The 14025-nt window shown below is 42.0% G+C and overlaps 1 protein-coding gene across 1 annotated transcript in view; it reads right to left on the reverse strand.

Annotated features, from left to right (window-relative positions):
* RRF (ribosome recycling factor, chloroplast precursor) overlaps positions 1 to 11556 on the reverse strand; it is an 85368-nt gene extending 73812 nt beyond the window's left edge. Inside the window, exon 1 of the mRNA XM_086804691.1 lies at positions 11375 to 11556. Within this exon, the coding sequence (XP_086660817.1) occupies positions 11375 to 11442 (68 nt within the window). The 5' untranslated portion in view covers positions 11443 to 11556. The remainder of the gene's footprint in view (positions 1 to 11374) is intronic.
* Between the last annotated feature and the right edge of the window lie 2469 nt (positions 11557 to 14025).

Here is a 14025-nt window from a genome sequence, read left to right on the forward strand (position 1 = left end):
AATGTCACGCAATTTTGCCAATTTTGCTCAAAATTGAGCAATTCGGCACCTGTACCTGCTCAATTGATGATTGTACTTGCTCAATTGCAAATCCCAAAAAAAAATTGAAGCAGAATACCTTGTAATTTCTGATTTTTCTTTTTGTTGCAGGAAAAGCGGTTGATGATTTTTGCTGTTGCAGAAAATCTGATGCTGTGCAGAAGGGGGGTGATGAAGAAGAAACCCCTACGAGCCAGTGATTCAGCACTCGAGAACAAAAAACCCTAAACCAGGGCTCTGATACCAGTTGAATGGGAGAATTAGGGTTAGAGTAATTCATGTGGGAGACATACACAGAGAGAACAAGGGAGAGAGAGAGAGAGAGTTGTGGGGATAAGTCAACTCATAGGAATGAGTGTGTGACTCCCCTATCACACATGTATATTGCACTAGTACACATAGTGCACTTAGTACATTAAAAGTACTAAGTGTACTATGTACTATAACTTATGGGCTTGTACACACTATAAGGGTGGGCATAATGCCTTTACCCCAACAACCTCAAGTGGATGCAGAATAATGAGATAAAATGAGGGGAAAGGGGAAAAACCCTTATATACCCCTCAAGAGAGCTGGTCGGCTAGCTGTTGCAGGCCGATAGTATCATAATAGCATAAAAATGCTATAAAAAGCATTAAAAACTGGGAAAAATGCTTAAATAAATATGCATATACAGGGCCTCATAAATGGCTAGTACAAGCATGAAAATGATGATGTAGACCATCTGGAGATGATATATTCCAACACCTCCTCTTTAGCGCCAGAGGGTCAGTCCAATACCATCACGCTAAAGAAAGAACTCCAAAAGTAGCCAAAGTTCGGTCCAGGGGATCCTTTGGTTGATCAATGTCCTGTAAAGCATATAAGACTGAAAAGGATCGACGAACACTGGACGAAGAACACCTCCTCTCAAATCGGAAGGAAGAGGTACAAGTTGCAGTAATGGACACATCCAAAGCAGGTGATGTAGAAGCAGCACCGAGATCAATCCAGAAGAATAAGTTCTCAAGAAAGGGAACCACTGATAGCTCCAAGGAAAATGGTACCTCCTCTGTATCTGCAACAAGTATCAGTACCGTAGTAGAGTCCTCCTCTGAAGAAGAAGAAGAAGAAACAACTGTAGGTACTGGTGAATAGGAGTCGATGACACCAAAATGCCTAGAGAAGGGCTACGAACAACCACCAATAGAGCAATCACCGGAGAAACCGCAGAGGTCGCAACTCCAAAATCCACCAAAGGTACGCTAGATGAAAATATTGTCTGGGGTAAAGATTCTCCAACAATAGGAGAAAGATGATCTTCAGATGATGAATCCTCCTCTGGAGAAGGAGGAAATGTAGTAACCTTTGGCACAAGAGGATCATCAGGGATAACTGAATCCACCAAGGTTGAAGTCTGAACCAAAATAGACTCTAAAATAGTGGAAGTAACCACCAATGAGAATTCCATAGAACCCTTTGAAGATGCCTCCTCTGGAACATAAGAGGCGGAATCCTCCTCTGAAAGCATATCTTGTCGCATAGGAGGGGAACCAAGAGAAATATCATCAACACCATGGAGAGGGTAGGCATGATCATCTGCAATGTTAACAGAGGAAGAAATCAATGGATGATCCTCAACCTCATCCGACGTGACCCTAACCTCTACTAAAGAAGTCATAGCTGTGGTCACTAGGATTGTGTCCTGTGGAGAGGGAGAGAATCTGAAACTGACAAGGGGGCCACTTTGGCCCTAGTCTCCTGATGTCGTGAGGCAATGCCAGAGTCTGAATGCCGCCTTTGAAGTTCAAGCCACAACTAAGAGGCATCATAAGAAGCAAATAAAAATTCCACCTGTATAGAAGGTGACAAAGATTGGATAGATCCAATAACTGAGGAGAAGCAACAACAGCCCAAAGACAAGAAGCCTCCAAAGTTAATTGACTCCAATATGACCAAATCTGATATATATATACCTTCATAAGGTCAAAAAAATCTGAACTTACAAATTCAGAGATTTGAGAAAGAAATAATAGTGAAGAAGGACAAAGACAAAAACAAAGCATTTGAAAGATCAAAAATAAATAAACTAACAAACCTAGCTACTAAGGAGAGGAAATCAAAAGATAATATCAAACGAAGACTTTTAATTAAGACATTAACCAAAAATAAAACAAAACAAAACAAAACAAAACAAAACAAAAAAACAAAAAACAAAAAATAAAATAGCAAAACAGAGAACTGTAAACTCTAGACCTAAAGCACTAAGAGCAAGAACCAAACATTAAGCTAAACTTTAAAAAAGACTTCGACTCAAAAGTGCAACCATTAACTCCAATGTCTGTCCAAACATGAAGTGTAGGTTCATCAACTCTATCATGGAGAGCGTGGACAATAAGCTATGACATCCCTACTCACGTCATCAGTGCCCAAGAGTAGGTGCAGGTTTGTATAAGGTTAGTCCAAAAGAACATGCTTTATAAAACCAGCGAACTGAGTTTCTATCACTCTCCGGAGGTGATGGGCACTCAGCCATGATAGAGACGAGCACTCAAAGTCTGCTCTGAGGTATAACAACAAACAATTACAAAACATAGGAAAGAACCAAACTAAGTCTATATTAAACTGGAGCAAGAAAGAAAAGGCTAAACAAGGCCTACTCTAAGTTAAAACAACAAACCCTACTCTAAGCTAGAACAAGTCACTTTTACAAAAAAGAGCAAATTACACATTTTATGAACCAGTTGGATGAAAAGGTGGAGAATCAAGGGCAGAGCAGCTCACAGCAGGCAAGGGAGTCAGCACACAGGTGGAGCCCCTCATCCGGATCCTGGGCTATACAGGGAAGTGGGGGAATCTTATGACTCATGGACCTGCGTGAGGAGGCAACAACTCACGCACAGAGAAGAACTGTCAGTGCCCCTTGCCAACGAAGTTTCTTGGCAAAAAGAGAAAGGACAACAACCATTTCGGAACCTATAGGAAGACCACCTTATGGATGGAGATGGAGTCAAGGGGGAAGGAGAAGGTTAAAAGAGCCATAGCAGACAATTTTTGAAGACCTAGCCATTTCCCTAGAGCACACTAGTTGCATATGCTAAATATTTGTGTGATTCTCATTTTGCATTGGTTTGTATAGATAGTATAGACTTGGCTCCTCTCAAGCTGTGCACAGCAAGAAGAAAGGGAGGGAGGGTGGGAAACTGAAAAGGAGAGGAAGAAGGAAGATCTCTCCAAGCTATAGATCCCTCTCCTCAACACCTAAAAGAGGGCTTCAGCAATCCAATCAACAGAGAAATCAGTAATATTTGCTGAAAATTCAAAAATACAACAATCCCAAGCGTCAAATGAAGAAAATGCAGCAATCTTGAGGAAGCCTCTGCTCCCGGAAGCATCACCTTCCACCCTGAAATCTGCAAAAAAATGCAGCAAACTATCAAAGCCTCTACTCCAAAACAAAAGACACATCTCTCTTATGTTCACAGGTCAACGATTTGCTCTAATACCATGAAAGAAAGTGAAGCAAATAGAAAACATAGGTGTAGGCCCAGGTACACGACCTGTAAATGTTGGAAACTGATGTTTATTGCTGAAAATTGAGCACGAGGGAAGCCCATAGGTGCTGTTCGATGATAAGAAGAAGAAGCAGCTCCTAATGACCTCAAGTGGATGCATCATAATGAGATAAAATGAGGGGAAAGGGGGACAACCCTTATATACCCCTCAAGAGAGCTGGTCGGCCAGCTATAGCAGGCCGACAGCATCATAATAGCATAAAAATGCTATAAAAAGCATAAAAAACTAGGAAAAATGCCTATATAAATATGCATATGCATGGCCTCATAAATGGCCAGTACAAGCATGAAAATGATGATGTAGACCATCTGGAGATGATATATTCCAACATATCTTTCCACGATCCAACAATCATATACAAGTGTAAATCAAAGCTTCTGTTTCCTAAAAATCCAATGTGAGATCCAGCTCATGTGTTCTGAGTTGGGTTTTATACATTAGTTATGTCATTGACTCATTAGTTCATAAGATATTAGTTTGGACCCTAAGTTGTCATTCAAAAGCTTTGGTCCCTTGTCAATCGAAAAGAAGATCAACGATATGAATATGAAACTCTAGTTACTCCCTAGTTGAACTATGGATCCAGTATTTCATGTCAATTATGAAATACATGGGACCTCCAACATTAAACATATCAGATGAAGAGCAACCAGACATCATCAACGAGGCAAAAAAGCAAGCCACCCACCCTTGAAATGGTCGTGGGCTGTCGTCTGGAGTAGGCCAACGGCATATCAGCAGGCCAACCAGCACGTTAGGGTGCTATATATGCGCATATTGGACAATCGTCATAATCATCTGCAATTTCTTAGCACTAGTCTCTTTACTAAGCGTGGGCTGGCCAAGGAGATCTTCAGCAATGTGGACAGCAAGCTGACGTCTTCACTCTCATCCATCATCATATTTGTACTTGAATTTCAGTTCTATTACTTCTTTCTTGTACATAATATCGAACAATAGTTTTAGGAGTCGTGTGTTCTACACTTGTCCACTTTTTGTAACTTGGTTGAACACAATGCTAATCAATACACTTAAATACACCAAGATTTGATGGACAACATGCTCAATACAAGAAATAATTTGCTGAATTGACAAGAGACGCACAGAAAGCCTGAACGGTCGGCCCGTCCCTCAAATAAAGTATATTGATCTTGGGAGAATCAAGTACATAGTGTCATGGGCATTTTTGACCAGATTTCTTCGCGACAAAGGTCTTCGAGAGGATGAAGGGAACCTTGGGAAAGCTTTCCCTATGGTTCAACTTGAGAAAGGAAGGCTGAAATTAGGGTTTTCAGTTTTTAAAAAACCAGAAATTACAGCAAGAAAGAGACCTGTTTCGCTGAATTTCAGTCATTGGGAGTGTGTAGAAGAGTGAATAGCACCCGGAAACACTCTTGGAAACTTGGAAAACACCCTAGCAAGCTTGTATATGGAGTTGGGAAGGAGAAAGTGCAGAAAATACAGCCCTAGAGCCCTCATGAAGGAGACGCCTACTTCTAGAGAGAGAGAAGAGTGAGGTGGTGAGTTGTGCACTCTATGTGGCAGGCAGGTGCTTTGTGGAGCAAGCTAGAAAGAATACATGGCTGGTTACTCCCTTTGTACAATGGGGATAAGGTCTGGGGGGTGGACATCGGGTTTTTTCCACCTCGGGACATCGGTGTGTGTGAACACCGGGCTGGTCATAATTTATAAGCGAGTTTTGGTCACCCAAAACTTAATGAAGTGTGTACACACTCACTTATAAATTAGTGCTAACTCCTAAGGCTAGGTTTATGACCAATACTTACCACCTATCACATGCCACATAACCATGTCAGCAGACAATTTCACACGCACGGTTCACGAGCGGGCATCCCCTTACCCGAAACTACACATTGGTCAAGCAAGCATGAAAGCAACATGCAATTTCAATTGCAAGCAAGCACATAAAGATGCTATGCAATGCAGCACCATTGGTATGGACAATCCCCATTCATGAGACTATACCAAAATAGACGTGCTCCAGCAAGTACATGAGGTACCAGACCCAATGGAACACCAATTCACCAGGCATTTCCAGGCATGTACACCGAGGCACAAGTCCCAACGGAAAGCCAATTCCACAGTATCACATAAGTGGCATCAATCCCCGGCATATACAAGTACCACGGACACCAGTCCAATGTACATACATGATGAGAAAGCATGGGTGGACCAATTGGGTAGCCAAATGGTGACACTTTTCCAAGTCAACTAGCCCTACACACAAGGGGGCTAAAGTCAGCTAGCCTCTACCCCTCTTTAAGCATGCATAATTGACCATATGTGGCATCTCAAGCTTTAGCATACCTATTGGCAACCAATCAAGGGTGAGCAAAAACGCAAGGCAAAGAGAGGTGGGCATCACATTCTTCCAATATCTCTTAAATGTAAAGTTTCTAAAAAGCAATCTTCATAATGCTTCATGAAATAAAACCTATCTTGTGTTGGAACAACCATAGGTTTCCTACACAATGAAAAATAGGTTCCTACACAATGAAAAAAAGGCTACAAACTAGAAACAAAGTGAAGGGTACCCAAAAGAGAGATTTTCCCAAACCCAACTCTGCTCTCAAGACTCTATGAGCTAGGACCTTATTACGCAACCAACACGATAGCATACTAGAAAATAAAATAAAAACTAGGCTAATAATAAGGACAAGCCAATAGTGGTTCTCAATTGTAGAGCATTCATGTATCCCAATAGACGACCCCAGTAGTGAGCTCATGTTTAACATATACCCACTTTTTGTAGGATACTAGCTGAAGCAAGGCTTTAGGAGACCTAAGCTCCGATACTAAATGTAAAGCTATTGACTAAATACGAGCGTTTAACAGAGAGGAAATAACAATGGAAAACTAAAGACACAAAAACCTAAGCACGTCCAATAAACCTATGGCTAAACTGTGTGAGCAAACACTCCAAATTAAAAGAAATGTTTCAGCAAACCTGATCTTAAGGTGACCAACTGCAAGTTGATCCCAAGTTTTCTACATTTTCCCCAAATGTTGGATATCTTCTGCTAACTCCTACCTTCAAACACATGCATAAGCGCTCTCTGGCTGCTGCACAACTAAGGGAGAAGATGATTGAATGGAAGGGCTCCATTTATAGGGCAATCAGCCAACCTATTTGCTGGTCAGCTCCACTGACTATCCAATCTATGCAAACCTAGCCACCCAACCTACACCTTTCCACCATGTTGTCTACATTTATTTGGTGCCCAAACACGGCCTGTTGCGCAGAAGCCTTGCTGTACTGATCCACAACCCTAAGCCTGATTAAGAACAAGATGTTGATTTAAACATGCTTGGCCACACCATGCTGGCCTTCAACATGTTGCAACCCTGCCTACTGCTAGGGTCCCTAATGGCTGCCGATAAGCGTCCCATGCCTCCATGCTATAAATGCTGGTGATGTTGATGCTACTGATGCTGATGGTTCTACTAATGATGATGATGGTGCTAATGCTAATGGTTCTGCTGCTAATGATGATGGTACTGATGATGATGATGACATTGATGATGATGGTTCTAATATTGTAGATGACCTAAATGTTGTCCTGACTGATTATCCTAATCAGGCCCCAGGGATTATGTTGTTCATGCCATGGCACGGCCGTGCACGTGATATCCCCTCCTCCTAAACTTGATGACAAGGTGGACACTCTATCAACCTTTCTCCTTGGACTACTGACCTTGAACTTCTACTTCTGATTGACTTTGATATTTTTGTCTAAGCACCTTCCACTTCCGATCTCCACTTCCAAGTCTTGCTGAAGAACTAAGCATCTGTTCCACTGTCGTCCCCATGTCTGCTATCCCTTACCCTTAACACAATGGTGGGTCACCTGCCAGAACTGATCATGCCTACTGCTAGGCCTTTGGAACTAATTTAAGAGCTTAATGATGTACTGATTGTGCGTACATATTCTCAAGGAATGTTTCCTCTACTCCATCTGCTACCCTATTTTATTCTTCTGTTGGATCTGTGTACCTTCCTTGGGACTCTACTTAGTGGGTTGAGCCTGAATGCTCTAATAACAATGTTGCATGTGCGGAAGCCTTGCTATACTGATCCATAGCCCTAAGCCTCATTAAGAACAAGACGCTGATTTAAACATGATTAAGAGGAGAGAGACTGGTGTCCGGATTTTTTTGTATTTAATATGGTAAAAAAAGTGACATTAAGAACAAGATGCTGATTTAAACATGATTAAGAAGAGAGAGACTGGTATCGGGATTTTTCTGTATTTAATATGGTACAAAAAGGTGACATGATTGTCTGTACATGCTTGGGCCCTTGGTCAGCCCCAAAGGGGTTGACCTCTGGCCCCTTACATAACTTATGATGATGAATGAGTGAATGAACGAGATGAATAACTTCATGCTTATATATGAGTGTAGTGTTGGTCGGCCAACAATAGGTGCTCTCGGCCAGGTTTGGACATGCAATTCTGACTTGATTGCCTTGACTGTTGCACTTAACTTAATGCTTGCCCACACCATACTGGCCTTCAATAGTTTGCCGCCCCACCTGCTGCTAGGGTCCCTGATGGCTGCCGACACGTCTACAAGCAGCCAACAGGGGACTTATGCCTCCATGCTGTAAATGCTGATGATGTTAATGCTGCTAATGTTGATGGTTGTGCTGATGATGATGATGGTGCTAATGCTGATGGTTCTGTTGATAATGATGATGGTTCTAATATTGTAGATGACCTGTATACCATGGCACGAGCGTGCACGTGCCACGGCCCATCGGCTTGCTAGTCCCCTAATGTTCAGAAACCATGAGTAAAATTAAGAGTAGTAGTGTTAGAAGTATGTAGATACTTTAAAAGTGATTGTTCAATTGAAAAAATGGCGTTTTAAGAACCCACCCCCAAACCCCTTTTCACGTTTGCCAAATGGATCTTCAATTTTTTCCTTTTTTCACCCCTTCACGCTACCTGTTGTCACCCACAATCTTCACACCATGGCCCTTTGCAGCCCACGGAACCACCACAAGCCCTTTCTCTTCACTTCTTCCTCCGTTCTCTCTTCTTCTCCGTTTCTCTTCTTCTCTCTGCTTCTTGTCCCTTATTCTTCTTCTCCCCTCTCTCTTCTTCTCTCCGTCCCTTGCTCTTCTTCTCCCCTCTTCTTTCCCCATTCTTCAATGTCTTGAATCTTACCCAATTCCTCCCTTCTCCTCTTCTCTTTCTAAGAGTCATCCTTAATTGAACCAATTTTGGCATTTGATCAAACAATTTGCCCATGATGCCCATATACCAGCAATTTACCCCAATATGTTATGTGTTTTTTTCATCATTACACTATGTGTTTAGGTGGCTTCTCTAAGTTTTTATAAATATTTATAATTTATAAAAATATTTTGAAACCTTAGCTGAGGGATGAAAACTTTCGAAACAAAACCTCGAAACATTTCTTGTGACTATGGTCCTGATCACGCTACGCAAGTGCATCACACAAGCTCACTACTGGGTAATGAAGGCCCACTCATTGTCCTCTCCTCAAAAACCTAAGAGTGGCCTCTTTTCACCCACATAAGACTCAAGCACATTGCATGGGGTTCCTTACCCTGGCAAAGATTTGCTCTTAACCTAGGAGGCAAGAAGCAAAAAACATATTTTCATTGGTTCCTTAATCCCCAAAGCATCAAGACACCTCATGGCAGGCTGCCTTGGATTTAATTGACACAATGACAATTCTGTAATTCCCAAAGCATCAAAACACCTCATGGCATTTGTGGCTATGGGAGAATTGGCCCTTGGCTTGTGTGCAGCAGAACAATTGGGAGTGGCCCTTCTGGACATCCTAAGTGTGCATGTGCTCCTTTCTTTGACTATCTATCAGAAATGGAGGCATTAGACTATGGATCCCTCTCCAGCACCAAAGATCGATCACCCACTTAGACAGGCTCAGTGGGTAGCGCAAGGTATGACATTTCTCATAGCATCTCACAAATATATATCACCAATGCAAGGTATCACTCCTCCTATTTACAACGCAGGGTGGTGTAGCTGTCAAGGAATGGCCAGCCTCTTGCAAAAGATGTAGAGCACCAAGAGCAGTGCCACTATTTACATAACTGCCAAGCCGAGAAGAGAGTTTGACACTGGATGGCATGGCAGCTGGCCACACTTTGGCAAGAAAAAACATCATCACTTCCTTCAAATGAAAAGTCAACCAAATGTCTACTCCTTCATTCCAAATCAGCAATGTGTTCCCTTCGTGGCTCCTTGTAAAAGCCCTCTCACAAAGTGATTGCCACAGCTCTCCAAACAATGAAGATATCCTAGAGCATCTCCTCACTCAATATCCATGCCCCCCCTTCTTCCCCAAACCCCAGCCCTAGCTATGGGGAAAGTTGATCCTTTCTCATCACTTTGCTGTCCAACACCCACCGCACTAAAAGAAGGTGAAGAATGGCCTATGCATTTTGCTTCTTTGTAGTGCAATTGAGTAGCATACTACTCAAAGCTGGATTACAACTAGAAGGTATCCCAAGGACAGCCCACTTGGCTGGAGTGCTTAAATGGGCTCCATATGCTCCTTGCCACCTTAATTTAAAGTTTTAAACGAATTCGTTGCCCTTCAAAGTGCCCTTCAAAGCTCAATCGCAAAAAGGAAGATCATGAATACTGACCTTCCCCAAAAAAAACAAAGCTAAGGGCTCTCTGATTCTTACTCTCCCCTCTCCCTCCAAGTGATATGGGTGACATATAGATCATTGTGGCTATGACAAACCAATATCTAACAAACAGGGATGCCATCCTCTCCCTTAAATTGACCTGCACCTCCTCAAAATAATCAGTGAAAACTCCCAAGACAAATAAAGTCAACAAACTAAAGAGGTTGTATCAAAGGACACTGCTCATAGTTGTCTAACACTGCTCTGGCAGGGTCCCAACCCCTTGCTCACGTTTTTGCAAGGGAGGAGCCAATATCAATACCATTGATTTGTTTGTATACCAACTTTCAACACCGTTAAAATAGGAGCTGGAAAACATCGGCTAGCAAGTTGCAAAAGGACATATTACCTAGCCATCACATGGGGAAGTCGCAAGGACCGTTTTTGAGCTGCTCTGCACACAGTTGTAGGGAGCCATTGTGTGCAGCTTGTCCTCACACTACATCAACCTGATCATGTGCTCACTCCTACATCCCTTGCTACGTCAAGTGTCGGAGTGTCACTAACCCTCTTATGTGGCATGTGATGATGTCGCATTGGTATCCATTTCCGTCATGGTCATGGGTCGTGGGAAGGAAGATATCAGCCACAAAATCAGGACTCCCCATGACCATGACGATTGGGAAAGGCCATGGGTTGGAGGAAAATGGGTCACTGGCTAACCATTTTCCTCTAGGGAAAGGCCTCCCCATGGCCTTTCCCTACACTATTTTTGTTTTCGGGAATTTTGAAAAACATGAGAGGCATGCCATTTTCATTCCAATGGGACGCCTTACAGACTTCTGCATACACTGACTGGTAGAAATGCATTGCTAATTATGCTGCTGATGCAAGGGCACTTACCATCACCAGTCGAGCACCCGGGTCAAAACCGGGCATCCTATTCTGCTGGCCAATACCCAACAAATCTTTCACACAGTAACTGTCGCCCGGGTCGAAACCGGGCATCCAAACCCCCCCAAAACACACACACACACATCTACCCATTACCACTAGGAGCTGAAACTCCCTTGACCAATCTAACGGGAGAAATTTTATTTTTTTTTTAAACATAAAGAGATGGATGACCTACTTGTCCTGTTGATGCTAAGTCCAGAAGAAACCAGAAAAACTTTTGTGGCGAGAAAGCTTGCCATCCCTTTGATGAACAAACTTCACTATTCTAACGCAGCCAATATATTAAAACCTGAGCATGTGGCGTCACACACGAACTGTTAGATAAGGGAGGAAAGGTGGGCGCCAAAAAGAGAGACCTCGTGGGAAAAGTTAAAAACCGTCTCTCTCCAATTTCTCTCTCTCTCTCTCTCTCTCTACCTACTATGATACCCAGCACATAATACACACACATGCTTTTGGAACCCTAGCAGAGACTGGAGAACATGATGCCTAAAGGATCCTACCAAGTAGCTCATAAAGGGATGCAGCCTATGAGACCCAACAAACAACTACGCATATGCTTTTGGAACTTTAATGGGTACCCTTGGAATAAAGGAGTGTGTCTGGTATTGGTAGAGGCTAGGGATTCATAACATGATGCCCAGAGATTCTTGCCACACGTAGCTTTTTATGTAGTAAATCTTTTTTATTGGAGAGACCGTAGTGTTGCATTTCATATAAGAGAAAAATGTTGTAATTTTGGGAGATACGAATGCACATACCACCACTCTACGCTGGAAAGCAAATATGTCAATTTTGTCAATTGCTATAGATAGAGGAGACAACAACAAGGGATCGAAGGGAGCCAAATTACCATGGAAGGGCAATGATTCACATGTTTACAATAATGGTATGAAAGTAAGGAATGGAATGTGCCAAAATGGCAAGGCGAAATCGAGATGACTCACATCAACACAATTGAATGCATGAAATTAAGACAGAACACCAAGGGAAAAAAGCATAAGGTCCACGGATAATCCATGCATAAGGACATGTACCAACATTGTAAAATGCTTTACTCTAAAGCATATGCTAGATATTAACAAAGAGCTGCTCACAAAATATTTCTCCCTCTTCACTCTGGAAGACACCAAGCAAGGGACTCACAAAATCTTTCTCCCTCTTCACCATGTGGAAGACATCAAGCAAGGGACTCAAAAAATCTTTCTCCCTCTTCACCATGGAAGACACATCAAGGAGGCGCTCAAAAAACTTTCAAATGTAAGGGAGATCGTCAAATGAACAAGAGAGATGACTAACTAGGATATGTTTGATTTGGTGCAACATGGGATGCCACATGAATGGACCATGAAGGATAAAATTTTGGGACCATCATGGAATACAAGTTTACTAGGTGGGTTAATAAAGACAACATGAGATTTTACTTGAATGGACCATGAAGAAAAAAATTCAGAGACCATTATATGGAATGTAAGTGTACTAGGTGGGTTAATAAAAACAACAAAGGAGCATTAGGGCAAGCAAACTTTTGATTTACGGCGGCTAAGTTGGGGGTCCTGCACAAAACTATTTCTTAACACTCTATATGTATATGTCAAATATCAATTGCAGGTGGGAAATGGAATTTCTAATATGCTCAGTCAGTGTATGAAAAAAGGGGTGTCTTCTCTCACATACTCTTTTTGTAAGAAGATACAATGTGTGGTGTATACAAGAGATGTTAGATTTATGGTAGTATTGTACTGTGAGGCCATGTACTTATGCCATGGGCACTTTTGTCCCATTGGGTTTTTCCCTATGGCCATCTAGGTGTGAACGGGCACCTTAGGGTTAGCTAGTATATAAGCAACCTCATCCACTGTTTAGGGTTGCTGCTCATTTGTACTTGTAGAGACCTTCATCTCTCTCCTTTGAGCTTGCCAATCTCCTTCACACTCTACACCTCTCTGTTCTTGTCTTTAAGCATTATAGAGAGCCTCATCTCTCTCCTTTGACCTTGCCAATCTCCTTCACCCTCTACACCTTCGTGTTCTTATCTTTAAGGATTGTGTGTGTGAGTCCAGCTCCATTCTGTGAGCTAACAATGGCATCAGAGCAAAGCTTTCCATAGCTTGTTTTTCTAGTTCAAACTTCATTGTGTTCAGGCTTCCAAGCCTCTATATCTTGTTCTTTTTGGTTTCCATCACGTGGTTTGCAACTCTTCTAATGTTGCTTGAATCTTTCATGGTTTGATTCTGTAATCACTTGCATCTACAATCGTTTCCAGGTGTAATCTCCTTTCAAATCAGTGATTCTTATTTTGCAATCGTCGATAATTCCAAAAGATAGATCACGATTCCAAAGTCGAATTATCAGCAATCCTATTTTGGTGATCCAACTTCGGTGATTCAACTTTTTGTGATCATCCGATTCCACCTTTTCAGATTGATCAATTCCGCCTTTCGGATCGATCGATTCCGCCTTTTTGGATCATCTAATTCCACTTTTTCGAATCAACTTATTCCACCTTTTTGGATCATCCGATTCCACTTTCTTTGATTGACTCATTCTACTTGTCCGATTCTATTTCTTTGATCGTCTGATTCCTAAGTCGGATCGCCCGATCCCATCAACGATTCAGAACTCCAATCGCTGATTCTATTGCTAATTTTTAACTATTTTCTAATTGTTCATCAACAACACCTATAACACCTACTGACTTCAATTCAAGCTTACTCTTTATATCTTATCTTCATGAATTTGCCACTTATAGCACCTATAGCATGTGCTGACTTTAGTTCAATCTTACTTTTTGCATCTTACCTTCTCAAATTCACGAGCAG

The sequence above is a fragment of the Cibotium barometz genome, chromosome 1, assembly GCF_041138505.1.
Source record: "Cibotium barometz isolate CiBa-2024 chromosome 1, ASM4113850v1, whole genome shotgun sequence".
Taxonomy (NCBI): domain Eukaryota; kingdom Viridiplantae; phylum Streptophyta; class Polypodiopsida; order Cyatheales; family Cibotiaceae; genus Cibotium; species Cibotium barometz.